General features: G+C 38.3%; 1 protein-coding gene across 1 annotated transcript; it reads right to left on the reverse strand.

Moving 5' to 3' along the window:
• Positions 1-508: 508 nt before the first annotated feature.
• Positions 509-21,591, reverse strand: LOC138330153 (DNA helicase MCM9-like). The gene is given in 20 exon segments (XM_069277571.1): positions 509-2,843; positions 3,400-3,478; positions 4,275-4,331; positions 4,333-4,358; positions 4,994-5,094; positions 5,348-5,447; positions 6,539-6,674; positions 7,199-7,279; positions 9,312-9,458; positions 10,144-10,253; positions 10,588-10,651; positions 11,650-11,796; positions 12,736-12,865; positions 13,344-13,497; positions 14,514-14,607; positions 15,563-15,651; positions 15,949-16,060; positions 16,742-16,883; positions 17,318-17,414; positions 21,436-21,591. Coding segments are annotated over 20 exon segments (3,843 nt in total). The 5' UTR covers positions 21,485-21,591; the 3' UTR covers positions 509-915.
• Between the last annotated feature and the right edge of the window lie 13 nt (positions 21,592-21,604).

Here is a 21,604-nt window from a genome sequence, read left to right on the forward strand (position 1 = left end):
CAGGACATGCAGATGTTTAAAAGGTCGAATGTATTAAGGAACTCGCTGTAGTTGGTCTGAGAAACGCCAATATATCTCTTTGCTACTTTGAAGTCTTCATTTAGTTTCCCGAAACGTCGAGTTTTTAAGTAAAGGGGAATAACTCGTATATACAAGGGGTTTAATTATCTCCCCTAGACCGTAAATATGTACTTATTTTAACAAAAATCCATTTTATTGCGTCTTTTATCGTAAAACCATCCTTTTTGCAGCAATAACCTAAAATTATTTCACTACCAAAATATCAGAATATGGCAATGTGATAAAAGCAAATTTTAAAAATTTTTAAAGTCTCATCCAATTTCAAAGTATTTTGTTTTATTAAAAGAGTACCTAGACTTTCCTAGTTCATATTGGATGCAACTTACTTCTTCAAAAGAGATAGTCAAGTCATCACCAATGCACAAAATTAAGGCAAGAGAAAAATTGTGTTTCATCAAAAACATCAGACAAAACAATTTGTAAATCGTTAAAATGAAAAAATCTTTAATGAGTAAACCAAAAAAGACTTATGAATTTCTTTCATGTGGATACTTAGAATTATCTTCTTTTTACGCCATTTAATGCCATGTCTTATCAGTTTTAGTCTGTCTTTAGTCATATAAATACATTCTGTATATGCATATAATTATTACAGAGTGAGTTATCTGCCCTTGTGTGTAGGTACTATTACATCATTGCTCACAAAGTCATAGCATCACAAGATATATAAACTCACATGGGAGATTACTCTGCAATATTCAAAGATGGAATATCTAACAAACGATCAATTACAGTCTGGCGCATCCTCCATACTCCAGGGCTTCCGAACATTTACAATCTCTAGATATCGTAAGTGATCAGAAGCCCTGGAGTATCGAGGAAGACTCTGGTGTATCAATCAAGCTCAAGGTCAAGGTCATCCAAGTCGTTATCGTCAGAGACAGACACTGTGAACATCGGTGACGATTTCTTGGAGTTTAGAGATGTGAGCCATGCAGGACTAGCTAGAGCTGACCGGGACATGCTGCTAGCAGTCTGTGAAGGACTGGGCCCACTACTTGGTGCCAAACGTGAAGCAGTTTGTGTTAAAACAGGTGTTTGTAATATCTGTTGGCTTTGAATAGACAATGGACTTTTATTCCTAGGTGTATTTGATTTACAACTGTCGGTCCGAGAAACCTGCTCAGACGCTAGAGGTTTACGAATGAACTTGAACTTGTTCAAATTTAAATTTGTACACGTTTCCTTTGATCTTCCGTTCTCTAAAACATGCTCTGAACATCTTTTACTGATTTTGTCATCTGGTTTGCCCGTAGAAAGTCTGGCTTTTTTAGTACGCTGTTTATCACTGTTTGACCGATGACGTTCCGGTCCAGATGACTCGCTTAGTTTACTGTTTAAACCGTCACCAATTTGTGGGTCGGTTATATCGGTATCTGAAGACTGACCAATACTGTCTGTCCACAGATGTCCAGATAGTAGGCTCTCAGACATACCACTATCCTGTCCACTGTGCTTCCGCTTATGTCCTGTTTTCGTACTACTCTCTACAGACTTATCCGATAACAGACTATCATCCACAATCACCTCAGAATCTCCATTCTTTGCTGATGAACTTGAAGATTCATCAAACATAAATTTCTTTAATTTAGACATTGTATTGTTCGATAATTTATGTTTGTTACTATTATGGGCAGAATAAGAGCTTTCATCCAAATGTTCAGGAGAAAAATCTTTGTTAGCATTTTCTTTAGTTGATACATCACGATTTTCTGTAGAACTGACAGGTTTTGCAGGATTTTTATCTATGATTTCACCAGATTTTGACAGCTTTGCCAATGACAAATGATCTCTTCTTGTTGCCTCTATCTTATTAAGTAATTTTGAGACCAATTTCTTTGACCTAGCATTAGGTTTATCAGCATTTTTATCTTTCACATATATAAGCTTCCCTTGGTGTTCATTGTCACAAATGTCCAATATGTCCGATCCGGACACTCCACACTTTCCCTTGGAAGGAATTTTCCTGTTTCTCTCCTCCTGTAGACAACTCTGAATCCTGTTTGACACAGAATGTTGAGGTTTAACATCCATTTTATGTGACCTTTGTGAGGGAAATCTCGGTTCCTGCGACACTGAGATGTCAGACACGTCAGACAAACTAATGTCGCCATGGTTACTGTGGTCGGTCCCAGACAGCTGTGTGGAAGTTATAGGTCTGGGACTCTGAAACCCGGGGGTCAGGCCCACAGAGGGGACAGCAAAGGTCCCTATACTAGACTGACTATCCTCAACACTGGTATTCAAAAGGTCAGTAAGGGAAACGTCATGGCAGTCAGAATCAGACGAAGATTTTCTGCCGTCCACACTATCTGACTCTAAGCCGTTCTGAGCTCCTGGTTCAGCATCAGAATCTACTGGTGAACTAACTCTATCACTTTCAATTCTTGCCTCTCTTGTTGCTTCAGATCTGGCACCAAAATTTGCTGCCTTTTCCTGATGATCTTGAGATGTACATTTTGCCCTATGACCTTGACCTTTCACATCACTGCTCTTCTGACTTCCAGAATCAGGGAATGCCTCCGCTTTCTGAAGACTTTGGTGTAATTTTGAACTTTCATTTATTCCTGATATTGGTGTACCTAACTCTGAAACTTGTACTCTAGATCCTTGATCAGGATTAGAGATCCCCCGAGGGTCTGGCCCCTGAGTTTCACCCCCACCCTGAGATCCAGGTCCACCAGATTTTTTCTCCTCTTCCAGTCGTGACATCTCCTGGTCCAGAAGGTCATGTAGATTAAGTGTACTGAGCACCATCTCAGCTGAAACACACGAAGGACACAAGGAAGTAAGGACAGTATTTTAAACTTACAAAACAAAATATATTAACTCATTCACCCATAATGATACATTTAAACTCTTCCACTTCAAGGCATGGAACAGTTCATTATGAAATTTCAGGGGGTACATAGTCACAAAGCACAGAAATAAATATATATCAACCGGACCATATAATACATTCATGGAGATAAAATATGGTTACAGAAGAAGAAATTTGATCGTTATAGGATCAAGATCGAACCATAAACCCCCACTTTATGCTTAAAACTCCAGACTATTCAAGACAAAGTATACCGTCTTTGCATATTACAAAGCTAGCTCTCTTGCGGGTAGGTATCCATTGTCACGTCATTATTTTTTTGGGTGCAATTCACATCTTTTTCTCCAAAAGTATGACATTCGGCTTGCAAAGACATTATGCCACAATCAATACCTACTCACAAGGGCAGATAGCTCTGTAATATGCAAAGATGGAATTGTGGTGATACTGTAATCAAAATATCTATATTTTTTGTTTGTTCCATTATATTGTTTTACCTTGTAACTTATATTCTTCTTCTGCATCTTCTGGGAATGAAGTATGGAGAGCATTGACTCCGCCTAGCAGGGCAGCACCCTGGGACAAAAGATAGATTTGAGAATTGACAACAATCTATAGTGGAACTTATTTAAACAGGATGTCACTTCGGATTATACAGTTTTTAATCACTATCAATTAAGAAGAAAAATGTAATACAATTAGGATGGAGTACATAGAAAGCTAGATTAGAAAAGGGCTGGTAGCGCTACATGTCAAATATTTCTCCCATACTTGACAGTGTTATCCCACGGTTGCTAGGGTAAAGATAACTGTCTTTTACCGGGATAGGGAAAAGACAGCTCACATACGCTAGACAATGATGTGATGTCATCAATACATGCGGTGCCTATTGTCGGCGACGTCATTAATTTTGACGCACTGCGACGTTCCTTTGATTGCAGCGCTTTGGATACGTTTCTTAAAATTGCATTTTCATAATGTTTCGTGAAAGTATGGGAGAAAAAGTATCAAACATGGGTCTATCAAGTGGACAGGGATATCTCAACCCTCGTGAAAGATATTGGCCGCCAACCCTCGACAAGCCTCGGGTTGACCAGCCAAAATCTATCACTCAGGTTGAGATATCCCTGCTCTCTTGACAGACCCATGTAAGATTTTATTAGTCTGTATCTACTTGTGTTCATACCACTTTTAACTTGATCAAGGCACTGTTCAATCAATCTATTTACATTACTTACAATGTATTTAAGGATCAATCCGTTGTAACATCAGGGAAAATATATACATCCCACAAATCAAGTATTTTATATTGCGGTGGGGGAGGGGGATTTACTGATTTACAATCAAATGTGCATGTCTCTGAAATGATTACCTGCATAGAAGACTCCATCAATGTTACGGCCAATACAGCGTCCTGGACTGTCACAAGTGTCTCGGAACATCAGGCGAGCATGGGCTACAAAGGAAATAGAAACAATAGTCTCGAAATATCAGGCGAGCATGGGCTACAAAGGAAATAGAAACAATAGTCTCGAAATATCAGGCGAGCATGGGCTACAAAGGAAAGAGAAACAATAGTCTCAGAATATCAGGCGGCATGGGTCATTTTGAGAAATAAGTTTGAAGAAAACTGCAATTGCAAGTCTATTGTTCATACATGAAAAATGTATGAAATTTTAATGTACATACTGTTGTTATTTTTATTCATTCTTTGTAGTAAAACAAGCATAGTTTCTAAAAATAATGTCAATTCATTAAGAAAAAAATAATTTTGTTGACGTAGTGGATAGCCCTGTATTACAGCTTCAACTAATATGAGTGTATATGGCATAGGATAAACCAGTTTAATTACACCTGTGTGTATAAGAGAATGTAAGACTCTTTCATATGTGGTTATGAAGGATAGGGATATTCTACCCAAGGGACGCAAAATGTTATAAAACCCGAGGTTTACCAAATAGCCATGTAATACAACCTCATATGCTACAAGTGTATAGCATGGGTTAAACCAGTGTTACACCAGTAGATATGAGAGAATATTCCGTCTAGAGTTCAGAGGACCCCTGGTTGGAACCTAACATACAAACGCACCTTGTGACAACCTGATCATGCTCTGTAGAAGCCTCATCGTCGTCCTCGCCGCGTTTCTGTCGTCTGCTCCTCTCTGGGCACGGTAATACTCTCTCAGCACCCTGTGGCAAATACACATGACTCAGTCATTACTTATCATTGTCATCGTGACATTGAAAAACTATCCCAATGACATTTAAACTATCATTAACTCATTCATCCCTGAAGACACATTTAGGCTCTCCTAAATCAAAGACTAGACCAGTCCATTATGAAATTTCAGCGGTGAATGAGTTAAATGTTTTTTAACAGAATCACTTAATAATATTGGTACTAAACTATTATGGCAGGTGATTAACTGACGATGATTTTTACCTGCTGGAGTCATCTGTCAGCTGAGGGTCAATAGACTTGACCATTGATAAGTAAGCCTGCATCTTCTCCATTCCCCATAACTGTTTCACGTCCATATCACCTACAGAAATCATAAGTCCGTCATCAAAGTACATGAAAGTAAACCTTTTTTTTTAAATTTATTTTCATTGAGACTATACATTTCATGTATTCATGTCTATTGTTTTTTTTCACAACGATTTGATTTCACAATTTAGACTTATACTGGTTCTGCAGTACATGTTTTTGAAGGGGGCAGGACAAGACGGAACAGAACAGCTATGGGTAGTACAATTATATTACATTATATAATATTATATGATATTATATTATATCATATTATACTAAAATTAGACTTGTAATTCCATTCCACTACGATGCTCTACGTTACGCTCCAATACAAGATCTAACAACGCCCCATTCGGGGTCACCTTAGCATGACCCCTGGCCTAGAATTGGAACATCTCGGGACGTACTGTTTGCCGTTTATATTTCAGAATGAATCGACTACGCTGAAGATTCTCTTGGTGAGACACTGATTGCTAACGACAGGGGTCATGCTGAGGTGACCCCGAATGAGGCATGGTATGGTTAGATCTTGTATTGGAGCGTAACTTAGAGCATCGTAGTGAAGCGGAATTATAAGTCTTATTTTACTTAGATTGTATGAGTAATTCCTACACATGATATACACTCATAAACTACATGGAATAAAATTTCACCAAGGAAAAGGACCCCAGTAACTGACAGTGAAAAGTTGGTTTATTCTGTATTTGCATATTACAGAGTTATCTGCCCATGTGTGCTGGTTTTGATTATGATTTGGATCATAACAGCCCGGGTCACTTATGGATGTGAAAATTTAAGAATGTTGAGAAAATCCAGAATACTCAGAGAAAAATCACCGACCAGTGGTCAGTGCCTGACAGCTGATGCATGTGGGATTCAAACTCGAGACCCACAGAGGGAGGTCTTGTGGTAATTTGTAGGAACATCTTCTTTTGACCACCACAGTCTCTGACATCATGTGTTTATAACATATAATCGTAAGGGCAATATTATGTAATTCAGAGAAAATGGCTCTAGTTTTGCTTGCAAGATATCAACATACAAAATAAATTCCTACCTGCAAGGGGAGATAACTTTGAAATGAATGAAAATCACTGTACTCACCGACTGGATCTTTGTTTTCCAGGATGAAACTGGACACAACCCTATCCCAGTCTTCATTTTGAGTGTCCAGCAAGACAAGCACAAGGTCAAATCGGCTCAAGAGTGGACTGGCCAGAGCCACATTCACACACAATGACTGTGAACAATATACTGCATATATAGATCTTCAATTTTGCAGGTGTAATATTTTGTGATTTACTCTTCAAAACTTTGAATATTTGTGGGGCTTATTTTTGCAAATTTTCTTTAAAGTCTTAAAAATTCTTGTTCATACAACGGACTGTAATATTTAAATGAATTGAGAATTCTGTGAAATTAAAACCCCTGCGAAGATTAGCAACTAAACTATACATTACCATAGATATCTCTATTAAGCTTGATACCCACAGTAAGGTAGAGAGGTTATTTGTCGGAACACCTTAGCCTCTACGTCCCCATTATGATGACCCTCTCATAAACATTTGCTGTAATAAATAAGGCTTTTCCCAAGACCAAATCACTTTCAAAAATGAAGGAATTTTAATTTTAGAAACTAAGGGAATAACTTCAGAAAATCAAGACTCAATAGCAGTTTATAAGGGAAAAATAATACACTGTACAAGTCAAGATATCAAACAATGTACAAAGTAGTCTATACTGTCTAGTAAGGCCTTTACTTACCTCGTTAGGATCGTAATGTCCCTTTGGGTTTGTGGCAGCCAGTATAGTTGTTCTAGTGTCCAGCTTACATACCATACCAGCCTGTTGAATACACATAAAAGGAAAACACTAAATATTACTATTATCATCTTTAGCAATGTAGACTAAGGTCAGACAAACGACCTTGAATAAAGCCAAAGTTCAACTACAACCTTGAACTTCACTCCAGGAAAAAATTACACTACCTTACCATGACCTATATATGCATATACCGTATTTCACCGCAAATAAGACCCCTCCCGCAAATAAGACCCCCCACCTATTTTGACACATTTTCAGACTTAGGGGGGATGTCTGCAAATAAGACCCCCCACCTATTTTTCAGTTTACTGGATGATGGATTTGAGCAATGGAGTAATTAAAAATATCACCAAAATGACTTTATATCGGAACTTCTTTTTGTTTGTTTTATCGGCATAGAAAAATCACGTAGTAAACAACTGTTTGTGTGCTTGTTATTTTTTGTCATTTAATTCAAGTTAATTCACGGGTGATTTAATTTAATTATCAATAACTACGAATTGTGGACAGTGCTCATATTTAATTGGAGGTTATTTTCAATAAAATACGCCGATATATGTTTCCATGAACACTTCATATCGGCATGGTCAACACGTTTTAGTGTTCGTACGGCTTGTCATTTTTTACATGAATCGGCAAAGATATTCGTCATTGATGCAGATCGTTTCCGCAGTCGTGGATTCTAACTCAATACAATCATTACCTAAAACATTTACTTAAGGCATTTACAGTTTCAAATATGTTTATTTGTGAACGTAACGTACCTGTAGTTCACGATCAGTTGGAGAAACCATGCTTTACTTTTCGGCCGCCATGTTTTGTTTACGAAGTCAGTATATTGCCATACAGACTGGCTTCATCCCGGCGCCATTTTCCTACACATGTGTGTACGATGTTACAAACAACTGCATCAGTGCATGTCGGCACGTTGAAGTTAAATCACGATCGTTTGCTCATTTTGCTGAGACAAATGTACGTAAATTCTTCTGTATTTGAACGAATTTGATATGTAAACGTTTGCAGTGAATTTTAAATAGGCCTGAGTCTGAACGGCGATCGTCCTTCTGATTCACGGCGATTGATTCACGTGTTTACTAAGACGGAGATGTAGTTGTGATCGTAAACAATCACCGAATTTGAATATTTTAAAATAACTATACGATTATTAAAACTTCTGGATTAAAATGACATTGCTTATGATGTTGTTTCTTCGTTTTGATTCATTGGTGAATGTCCGCGTGACTCTTGCAAAAATGTGCGTTTCCCTTTAGACTAACGTTACAACTGCCCTAGTATTGTTCATATTTTAATTTGTCATAACATTTGATTTAATTTTACTCCTACGTCTTCATTATTATCATAAATACTTGAACATCTTGCTATTACCCATCTGTCATACGACTGTTACAACAATGACAGGACATTAAAAAATCCAAGATGGCGACCTCATAGATCGATGTTATCAGGCGGGTTGTCCGCAAATAAGACCCCCCACCACTTTTGACCTTTATTTCTTCTCCGGGAGGGGGGTCTTATTTGCGGTGAAATACGGTAATGTAATTATAAACAGATGAATGAACTTTTATCCTTAAGGAGATTTAACACGGTAGTGGTGGATAAAATGCATAAGACCTTAACCCTTTTGTAAGAAGGTATCAACTTATCTGTAACTCTGACTGTTTTCAGAAAATGTTTTTCTATGACCATGACCCCAGAAGAAAATGTTAAATTACTCTATGACCTTGACTATGACCTTGGCCCTGAAATAAATGCTACATTTCAAATTGACATTAACCCCAGTGAAGGGTTACATTATCTATCACCTTGACTATGACCTTGTCCTAGAAAAAGAACGTTACACTTCAAAATAACCTTGACCCAAAGTGAACAGTTACATTATCTATAATAACCTTATAGCCACAGTGAAAGAAGTTCTATTAGCTTGACAACAATAAAAGGTTAAATCATTCTGTAACCTTGACCCCAGTAATATTTAAATGAAATACAGATGACCTTGACTGGGAGAAGAGCTATATCAGAGTATGACCCTGACCTTGGCTACACTGATAGACTGTTGCTCCATGGCCTCATGTATGCTAGCCTTGTCGTGTTCTCTAATGCTGTTGAACTCGTCGATACAGCAAAGTCCTCCGTCGGCCAGTACCAAGGCTCCCGCCTCAAGCTGCCACTCACCACTGTCCTATACAAAGAGATGCATGGGATTGTACTTTGTTTGTTAGTTTTAGCTTTATGTCCTATTAACAGCCAGGGTCATTTAAGGACGTGCCAGGTTTGATGGTGGGAGAAAACCAGAGTACCTGGAGAAAAACCACCATCCAGCGGTCAGCGGCAACTGCTCCACATCAGATTTGAACTTGAGGTAATATGTTGGGACATCTTAACCATTTGGCCGCCGTAGCCTTGTACTTTTTAAAATTTGTTACATTTTGGTAATTAACCTTGATCTAAGTTAGTTTTGGCTAAAAGTTAAGTAAGCAAGTATAAATGGCTATTAACATGGTTTTCAATAAGATTTCTCAAAACCAACTGTGGATAGACATATTAGCAGATATATAGGGATGGTAAGAAAGTCAAGAAAATGCAAGGACACATGCTAATTACTACAGGGCTTCCGATGCAATCTTTTTGGCTAACTTTGGGAATGTTACATGTGGCTTTGAATGTGCAGTATAATAAAAATTTGAGAAAAAATTGAATTGAAATTAATAATTTTTCATTTCCAGTGTAGCTTCATATGTACCTCTCTGGTTCGGAGGTTCCATAAAAATTTCAGGCTTGAATTGAGAAAAAATTAGGGCTTTGATATTTGGTGGAAAGGGCAAAATTTTAGCCCCAAATCTTGCAGAAATTTTGAAGATTGTTACCTTGACGGCTGTGACAGTAAGACCAGCACTTGTACTGCCAATCCCAGTCGTTAACACAGACCGAGGAGTGATCTTCGAGGCATACTTCATGAACTGAGACTTTCCAGTACCTGTAGAATTCAACAATGAACAAAAGCTAACACTTTAATGTTTATGTATTGGGTACATGGAGATAACTCATGGTAGCTTTGGTTTCAAAATATCTTGATTATAATATGAATTGTTAGTTGTAAATTAAAGTGAGTTGTTAAAATGTCAATTTCATGATTAATATCATAGCCTGTATTTCAACCAAGCATTAAACATGACATAATCGTAATGTAGGGGAAACAACACAAGTAGTATAATGTTGAAAATAACTTTTACAAAGAATTTAATTTGTCATTAAATTGGCCATGAATTCCCATTGAATATGCCAGTAATAATGGCTTAATAAAAACTTACCTGGGTCTCCAACCATTAACATATGTATCTCGCCTCGCACGCGAGTTCCTGACTCGTCGATCCGCTAAAAATTGAAATTATTACAACTATCAAATTAAAAGTATTAAAATGTCATGCTAAAGAGAGCAGTCTTTGTTTTAATTATGTAATCTTTAAGTATAAATTATTCTGAAATTCGATTGTATTTTATGAGATAATAAGAAAACTTCTATTTTTCGATGTGATATTTTGAGTAATTTTGTCTCTAGTAAAATAACTTTATCATTGTTATGTTACAAGGGTCCACAGTGGGTTTGGGGTTTTACTAGTTTAATGTCCTATCAAAAGCCAGGGTCGTCTAAGGATGTGCCAGGTTTTTTGGTGGAGGAATGCCAGAGTACCCCGAGAAAAACCACGGACCAGCTGTCAGTACCTGACAACTGCCCCACTTGGGATTTGAACTCGTGACCCAGAGGTGGAGAGCTTGTGGTAATATGTCTAGACATCTTAACCATTCGGCCACTGTGGCCCTAGGGTCAACAGTGGTTGAGTGGCTAAGATGTCACAACATATTACCACAATCACTCTACCTCTGGGTTACGAGTTCAAATCCCAAATTGGGCAGTTATCAGGTACTGACCGCTGGTCAGTTTTTTCCCCAGGTACTCGTCTTTCCTCTAGTACCATCTAAACCTGGCACATCCTCAAATGACCCTGGTTGTAAATTGGATGCATGTTAAACTAATCAAAAGTGACGTTACAATATGGACATACAACATGGAACTGCAAAAGATGGTGACATTTTTATATACTATAAACGTGGAAATTTACGCGAGGGTGAAATTTTGCTAGTTATGTGAAGGTTGCTTGACCGCAAAAATTTTCCTCCCGCGTAATATCTTGTGGCTGTAAAAACTTTGTTCTTATAAAGTATTAAATTGTATCTATTGTGAAATTAACAACACTGTAAAAGTTTATGCATGCATATCACAAAATTAAGTACTCGCAAAAATATCCACTTTTGCAGTAGGTTAAACAGAGGAGATTGAAATGCTGACCATATCCTCCAAGATCTGTACGAACCTGCACTCCCCCGGCTAAAACCACCGCCACAGCAAGCTTGACCACATACAACCCATAGACCTGGGGACAGAGGCTTGCCAAAATCTGGTTACGACCTTTCAATGGACATGCTTTGTGCTGTTCCCAAAAGTTCGCTATCTCATTTTTCTGTAAAATAAAAGATTGTGTTACTGGTCAGAACTGAATCATATCCTCAACTGTAGGTCAATATAAATAGAATATTCTAAGTTTGTGTTGTAAGTTATATATAAGTAAAGACGAAAGAACCATCAATACATCCCAACAAGTGACACTTCACTTTTAACGGTGTGATTTGAGCAAATCTTGAGCGAATCTTGTAGATATACTGTCAAACCTCTCTTATAGTCCCCCTTTATTGAACGACTTCCTGTCTTATGTGACCTAAATTATTCCTCTTGAGGATAAAAACTATAGAAATGACCTGTATTCAACGACCACCTGCCTGAAGCAACTAATGATCATACAAAATTACACCGTAACTTGTTCAGAAGTGTCTCATATGACTATTCTGAAACCATAACCGATTGTTGTTAAATCAAATCTTGCTCAATTTCATGGGACTTTTGAAGTTCCCTTGGTAGGTCCTTTTAGACAGGTTTGACTGAACTGTATAGGGTTGTTTTAATGGTTTTGAAGAAACCATTGACCGAAGGCAGAAGGGAAGTCCTTAAGAACAACCTGTTGCCCAAAGTCGTGGAACATGTGAATCAAATAATTTATCACTCGACTCTATTTTAAATACCTTTGGTTTTGAAAAACAATCTGGAATATAATCATATGTCCAACAATCAAAATAATACTTGTCTTTTAAAAGCAAAACAATCCTTGCAAACAAAACATTCATCCCTAGCAACCGTAAGTGTTCTCCTTGGCAACCAGTATATTTGTCCAAAGCAAGTGATCATGCTTAATCAGGACAAAGGAATATACTGTTGTCCATCATAAATAGCCAGAACTAATGCATCAACAATTGAATCATTGGTCAGGGATGACCAATCACATGATCTGTACTTACTAACTCCTGATCATTGGTCGGGGATGACCAATCACATGATCTGTACTTACTAACTCCTGAGTGACTAGTACAGCGTTCCTCTGTTCGTTGGTCACAAGGACGTGATTAGCTTTCATGACAACTTCAATTTCACAGCGAGCATCTACGGCGACTGACCTCCATCGTCTCATCACAGTTCCACTGAAAAAAAGAAAATCTCTTCAAAAATTCTTTCTTATTAATGTGGAACCTGGGTAGACGAGGTCACACCTCCTACATTAACATATATACAGTATAAGGACACCTGTCTATAAAGGAGTCATCAACCCCATGAGGTGCAATTTACTACATAATTGACCTCTGAATAAAGGACACTTGTCTATTTATGTATATTTACTTTGTACTATATGATGATGTCATTAGTTTTTATATGTTTCAACTTATGATGTCATAAATTTTTGGTATTATTTGGTTTTTTGTTTCACCATATGATGATGTTATCTTTTGTGTCCCACCATATGATGACGTCATTAGTTTTTGTGTCTCACCATATGATGATGTCATTAGTTTTTGTGTCCCACCATATGATGACATCATTAGTTTTTGTGTCTCACCATATGATGATATCATTAGTTTTATGTCTCACCATACGATGATGTCATTAGTTTTTGTGTCTCACCAGATGATGACGTCGTCCCCTGCCTTACAGAGATCTACCAGATCGTCCTCCAGAGCGATCCACATAGAGCGAGGTATAGTGCCCACTGCCAGTTTCTGGACCTGCTCCTGAACTTTGACCTCTTGGTAGTTCCGACATTTTAGTGGCTGTGTACCTGATTAGGTTAATATTCACACAATAGGTATATATACAAGGTTTTTACAAACAAGAATTCCACAGAAGTGGATGTGTCGCCTGCACAGCATTACAAAAAATAGTTATTTACAATTGAAAATACTGTCAATAATTAGGTGAAGTAATCATGTCCCGTAACTCTTGCAAATATTGATGGATTTTGACCAGTTTCGAACCCATCTAAGATCTCATTGATATAGAGCAATATACCAAATTTGGTTGAAATCGGACAATAAATACTAAAGTTATCAAGCGAAAACCATGTTAACTCATCTGAGATCTCATTGATTAAAGCAATTAATAAAATTTGGTTGAAATTGGACGACAAGTATTTAAATTATCGAACGGAAACCAGGGAATTATCTGTTTTGTCGATATTAAAGTCCTGTAACTCTTGCAAATATTGACGGATTTTGACCATTATCAAACCCATCTAAGATCTCATTGATATAAAGCATCATACCAAATATGGTTGAAATTGAACAAAAAATAATTATGTTATCGCACGGAAACCATTTCCCGGACGTCGACACCAACGCCGACATAGTGATACCTAAATGTCGCCCTTGTGTTGCAGGTGACACAAAAAGTGGCTTCAAAAATAAACACTAACATGTAAGTGCATTTCATAAATACTTCAAAATTGAATCTATAGGCACAAAAATAAACCATAGTTCCATGCACACAGACAAACATTGAAAGTTACCTCCTGTGGGCTAGCTATCTAACTTTTTCCCAAACCTCTAATTAGGGTTTGCCATATGAAAACACCATGTGAAGCTTGACCATAACATTACAGATTTTTTATATCTTTTTTTATATTGATAAGACTAAAATATACATTCATGTAATAAGAAAATACATTTGGCCTTTATGAACTTTTGAACTTAAGTAATTTCACTGAAATATCATCTCCCTACCTAATATCATAAGTGTTTTTTATTTTTTTTTTAATAAATACATTTCTAATTATCAATATTATAGGTATGTACCAACCTGCATCGTTAAGTGGAGAAAAGTTATTAGAGTTACACACTTCATTGGTACATTTACTAGGCTTGGAAACGGCATAAAACTGCTCAAAGTCTGCCTGAAATATAACAGTATATATACTTCCTCAACTGCAGCACCACTAATGCCGTAAGTGACAAGAGTCAATATTAGGCAAAATATGTTTCTCTTCATAGAAGAATGCTACAGATCAAATATTAACCATATTTTTTCTAACAGTACAATTGGAATTTCAAACATAAATGCTTTTTCATCCTGATTTGACTGTTATAGAATCTTTCCCTACCTAGAGGGTGTGACAACAAAATCAAAACCGGGGGGTTAACTAATGAACGTCCAACCTAAGGCTTGCCAATGGTTGTATATAATTTCGTTATCACACCCTCATAAATAGGACATCAGTCTGCAACATTAATTTTTTCCCCAGCTAGTCAATTGGACTAGTAAACCTCAAAATTTTACTTGTCCAACTATTTAATCACTAGTCCAAATTAAAAATACGGTTGTTTTGCTTAAGCACTTCAGTCACATGATCAGTTTACAATTTAGGACCCGAATTACATTCTGGATGCGTTCGTGGATGCATCCAGACAGAAATGATCGTATACAGAATGCACTTAAAATGTGTTGAAAGATGCAATAGACCACTGCTCTTGTAAATTGGGAGCCACAAGTCCAATCTGACTTGTTCATTACAGTTGGCACTAGTCTTGCGGTAAAATTACTAGTCATGGGCATCGGACTAGTACGTGCTTAAAGTTGCAGACTGGGAAATGATTCTTTTTTCTCCCATATACAAAAGAAAAATATGAGATAACAGCCTTAAAAGAAGCATTTTCACAGGGGCATGAACATTGTCAACTGGGCATCAATTTTGATAACATCATCAACAATTTACAACACATGACGTCATGACGTAACAAAATTGTTTTACTGGTATTGGTCATACCCTAAGTGTTGACCAAGAAATCTCTCACAGCTAAAACCGGTGATAAATCAGTAAATGGTGGGAGAAATATAGATCTTTGACTTACCTGTACCGAGATGACTGATCGACACTTTGTACACATGTAGTCTTTTTCAAACTCGAGCATCTTCATAACAGTGGTACGGATCACAGTGCCTGTGTTTTAAAACAAACCATGTTTACTTACTTAACTCATTCACCCCTGTAGACACATTTAGCCTCTTCTAAATCAGGGACATGACCAGTCCATTATGAAATTTTAGGGGTGATCAAGTTGATATAATGTAATTATACTAATTGTACTTTTACAACCATAAGGTTATAAGCTTATATATTGTATTGATATTATAAACTGATTTGTTCACCAACTTTGATTTATTCTATAAATATTGTAGATCAATGTTTCTTTATGCATCAAAATTCAATTAATATCACATAAAAATAAGATATTACCGCTAACGGAAAGAAAACTGCCAACATCTGTTGTCCGAGGTAGAGTAGTTCTGGTCAGCTCTGGACACACAGGAAGGGACATAACTCTTCCGTGCACATTCCTCTTCAGACTCTGGTGAAGTATCAATATATATCGCTTACAAGTCCTACCACCCAGTAACGATTTCCATTTATATTTCCTGTCACACTTTAATTGTTTATATTATGCAACATATATACTGACACACAACATTATTCAACCATTAACGAAATTGCCTAGTTTGGCCAAATCGCCAACAATTCAGAATCATCCTCGATCGATACTCCTGGAATTACTATTACTGCATGATATCAACCCCTGACCTAATGTTATAGCAAAACTGATGGCTCTGTGTACAACACAAGATGAGCAGGTAGTTTGGTCCTCTGATAAACATGAAAAGAATCAAGTCATGGTACACTGTGGTTGACTGTGTGGCTTTGAAGTTGGGCATCATTCTCTCCGAAATTTTCAGAGTTTCTGCTGGTCTGTGATTGGTCAGTTTTTCTCTCCTGAACTGTCTGCAGTTTCTTGATGATATAGTCCAGGGATGGATATAATGATAGTAATAGTAACCACTGGAGTATCAAGGATGCTTTAGGTTGACCTTTAGCTGCAGTAATTTTTAAACATCTTCAAAACTATAACTATGATATTCAACAAAAAACCAATTTAAAATTTTGCCCCAGCCTTTATTGCGGCCATATTGGATTTCTTGGAAAAAATTGAAACCTCTATATACACGTCTACACAGCCCATACAAGGAACACTTACCATAAGTCGTTTTTCTGGATGTTCCTCCATAAGACGGGTTTGCGTCTCCACCAAGGCGGCGTCAAACACAGGAAGTAGTTTCTCTGACTTTGACAGGAGCATGTCACAGATTGACATGTCACTCTCGAACAACGATAGAGCACTGATAGTAGAGAAGAATCAGTTTCAACTGCCTTTACAGTGTTTGACTTAAAAACCGAACAGGACGCTTAAACATTTATTGCTAAAATTTCAAAAAATAATTGCACAGAGTGACCATTACTGAACTAAGAGAAACCTGCACAGTTTTCATAGTTTCAGGCATTTAATTCGAGGGAAGTGAAATTGAACCCTCAAAAATGAGAAGGGCACTTATATGGGCAGGGGTGCTTACTGTTTCCCATAAGGTAACTCATTACTGACAAATTAATATGCCATGAGTATGGAAAGAGTTCAAATATGGTGATTTTATTGTCTGCAATCAACTTACATGTTAGTCTTAGAATAAGCGCCACTTTTGTTACAATTTTTAACAACCTGGGTGTTAGTTACCGCAATTATGGCATTTACGTACCTAGATATTGATGACATACTTACTGAACAGAAATGGAGTAGTGATCTTCTTCATCCTCCTCCAATAGTATCTGGACCAACTCATCTCGATGGTTTTCCAATACATAATGCTGCAGTGACGCTAAAATTAAAATCAGATGAATCAACTTCCTATCAATTAAAAGAATTAGTCGTTATCAGGGATGTCAGCTCATCAACCTTAATGTCATCAGAGATATCAGCCCATCAACCTTAATGTCATCAGGGATGTCAGTCTATCAACCTTAATGTCATCAGGGATATTAGTCAATCAACCACAATGTCATCAGGGATGTCAACCCATCAACCTTAATGTCATCAGGGGTGTCAGTCTATCAACCTTAATGTCATCAGGGATGTCAGTCTATCAACCTTAATGTCATCAGGGATGTCAGCTCATCAACCTTAATGTCATCAGGGATGTCAATCCATCAACATTAATTTCATCAGGGATGTCAGCCCATCAACCTAAATGTCATCAGGGATATCAGCTCATCAACCTAAATGTATTCAGGGATGTCAGCCCATCAGCCTTAATATCAACAGGGATGTCATCCCATCAGCCACAATGTCATCATGAACAGGAATGTCAGCACAACATCAACCTTATATATATAACGTCATCAGGGATCTCAGCCTATTAACCTTAAATGTCTCTTAGACTGAAACAAAAACGAACCCTAATATAATCAGGATGCAAGCCACTTAACTTTGCATGTGACCCATCAATTGTAATGTCATCAGGGATGTCAGCCATCAACCTTAATGTCATCAGGGATGTCAGTCCATCAACCTTAATGTCATCAGGGATGTCAGCCATCAACCTTAATGTCATCAGGGATGTCAGTCCATCAACCTTAATGTCATCAGGGATGTCAGTCCATCAACCTAATGTCATCAGGGATGTCAGCCTATCAACCTTAATGTCATCAGGGATGTCAGCCCATCAACCTTAATGTCATCAGGGATGTCAGCTCATCAACCTTAATGTCATCAGGGATGTCAGTCCATCAACCTTAATGTCATCAGGGATGTCAGTCCATCAACCTTAATGTCATCAGGGATGTCAGCCAATCAACCTTAATGTCATCAGGGATGTCAGTCCATCAACCTTAATGTCATCAGGGATGTCAGCCCATCAACCTTAATGTCATCAGGGATGTCAGCCCATCAACCTTAATGTCATCAGGGATGTCAGCCCATCAACCTTAATGTCATCAGGGATGTCAGCCCATCAACCTTAATGTCATCAGGGATGTCAGTCCATCAACCTTAATGTCATCAGGGATGTCAGCCATCAACCTTAATGTCATCAGGGATGTCAGTCCATCAACCTTAATGTCATCAGGGATGTCAGTCATCAACCTTAATGTCATCAGGATGTCAGTCATCAACCTAATGTCATCAGGGATGTCAGCCCATCAACCTTAATGTCATCAGGGATGTCAGCCATCAACCTTAATGTCATCAGGGATGTCAGCCCATCAACCTTAATGTCATCAGGGATGTCAGTCCATCAACCTTAATGTCATCAGGATGTCAGCCATAACCTACTTCATCAATGTCAGCCCATATAGACCTTAATGTCATCAGGGATGTCAGCTCATCAACCTTAATGTCATCAGGGATGTCAGCTCATCAACCTTAATGTCATCAGGGATGTCAGCCATCAACCTTAATGTCATCAGGGATGTCAGTCCCATCAACCTTAATGTCATCAGGGATGTCAGCTCATCAACCTTAATGTCATCAGGGATGTCAGTCATCAACCTTAATGTCATCAGGGATGTCAGCCATCAACCTTAATGTCATCAGGGATGTCAGCTCATCAACCTTAATGTCATCAGGGATGTCAGCCAATCAACCTTAATGTCATCAGGATGTCAGCTCATCAACCTTAATGTCATCAGGGATGTCAGCCATCAACCTTAATGTCATCAGGGATGTCAGTCACCATATCAGACCTTTATGTCATCAGGGATGTCAGCCCATCAACCTTAATGTCATCAGGATGTCAGCCATCAACCTTAATGTCATCAGGGGCCATCAACCTTAATGTCATCAGGGATGTCAGTCCATCAACCTTAATGTCATCAGGGATGTCAGCCATCAACCTTAATGTCATCAGGGATGTCAGCCCATCAACCTTAATGTCATCAGGGATGTCAGTCCATCAACCTTAATGTCATCAGGGATGTCAGTCCATCAACCTTAATGTCATCAGGGATGTCAGCTCATCAACCTTAATGTCATCAGGGATGTCAGTCCATCAACCTTAATGTCATCAGGGGTGTCAGTCCATCAACCTTAATGTCATCAGGGATGTCAGTCCATCAACCTTAATGTCATCAGGGATGTCAGTCCATCAACCTTAATGTCATCAGGGATGTCAGTCCATCAACCTTAATGTCATCAGGGATGTCAGTCCATCAACCTTAATGTCATCAGGGATGTCAGTCCATCAACCTTAATGTCATCAGGGATGTCAGCTCATCAACCTTAATGTCATCAGGGATGTCAGTCCATCAACCTTAATGTCATCAGGGATGTCAGTCCATCAACCCTAATGTCATCAGGGATGTCAGTCCATCAACCTTAATGTCATCAGGGATGTCAGTCCATCAACCTTAATGTCATCAGGGATGTCAGCCAATCAACCTTAATGTCATCAGGGATGTCAGCCCATATAACCTTAATGTCATCAGGGATGTCAGCCAATCAACCTTAATGTCATCAGGGATGTCAGCCTATCAACCTTAATGTCATCAGGGATTCAGCATCAACCTTAATGTCATCAGGTGTCAGTCCTTAATGTCATCAGGGATGTCAGTCCATCAACCTTAATGTCATCAGGGATGTCAGTCATCAACCTTAATGTCATCAGGGATGTCAGTCCATCAACCTTAATGTCATCAGGATGTCAGCCCATCAACCTTAATGTCATCAGGGATGTCACCATCAACCTTAATGTCATCAGGGATGTCAGTCATCAACCTTAATGTCATCAGGGATGTCAGCCCATCAACCTTAATGTCATCAGGGATGTCAGTCCATCAACCTTAATGTCATCAGGGATGTCATCCATCAACCTTAATGTCATCAGGGATGTCAGCCCATCAACCTTAATGTCATCAGGGATGTCAGCCCATCAACCTTAATGTCATCAGGGATGTCAGCCTATCAACCTTAATGTCATCAGGGATGTCAGCCATCAACCTTAATGTCATCAGGGGATGTCAGCCATCAACCTTAATGTCATCAGGGATGTCAGTCCATCAACCTTAATGTCATCAGGGATGTCAGTCTATCAACCTTAATGTCATCAGGGATGTGTCAGTCCATCAACCTTAATGTCATCAGGGATGTCAGCCCATCAACCTTAACCTTCATCAATGTCACCATCACCAGGGATGTCAGCCCATCAACCTTAATGTCATCAGGGATATCAGTCCCATCAACCTTAAATGTCATCAGGGATATCAGCCCATCAACCTTAATTTCATCAGGGATGTCAGTCCATCAACCTTAATTTCATCAGGGATGTCAATCCATCAACTATATTAATGTCATCAGGGATGTCAGCCCATCAACCTAAATGTCATCAAGTTTTTAAGGTCAGTCCATCAACCTTTTGTCACGGCATCAGGGGATGTCAGTCCATCAACCTTAATGTTCATCAGGGATGTCAGTCCATCAACCCTAATGTCATCAGGGATGATCAGTCATCAACCTTAAATGTCATCAGGATGTCAGTCCATCAACCTTAATGTCATCACGGAAATGTCAGTCATGTTATCACCTTTAATTTCATCAGGGATGTCAGTCCATCAACCTTAATGTCATCAGGGATGTCAGTCCATCAACCTTAATGTCATCAGGGATGTCAGTCCATCAACCTTAATGTCATCAGGGATGTCAGCCAATCAACCTTAATGTCATCAGGGGTGGTCAGTGTCATGTCATCAGGGATCAGCCAATCACCCAAATGTTATCAGGGATGTCAGCGCATCAACCTTAATTAATCAGGGATGTCAGACCCTTTACTTTGATGACTCTTGACTGAAACGAAAACGAAAGTAGACAATCGAACATCGATAAAAAGAAAAGTTCGTTGTTTAACTCACTCTTAGTCTGTGCAACTTCATCAATGCGGTCTGAGGTCATATTGTCCATGTCAAGAAACGGCTATATACAGAAATAAGGAGCCAAATTGTTATACTCTAAACGTTTCTCCCACATGTTTACAAATCATGTTGTATCTCCCGCCATGTTTATCGTCAACTCTCGCTGAAA

Source organism: Argopecten irradians, chromosome 8 (assembly GCF_041381155.1).
Source record: "Argopecten irradians isolate NY chromosome 8, Ai_NY, whole genome shotgun sequence".
Lineage (NCBI taxonomy): Eukaryota > Metazoa > Mollusca > Bivalvia > Pectinida > Pectinidae > Argopecten > Argopecten irradians.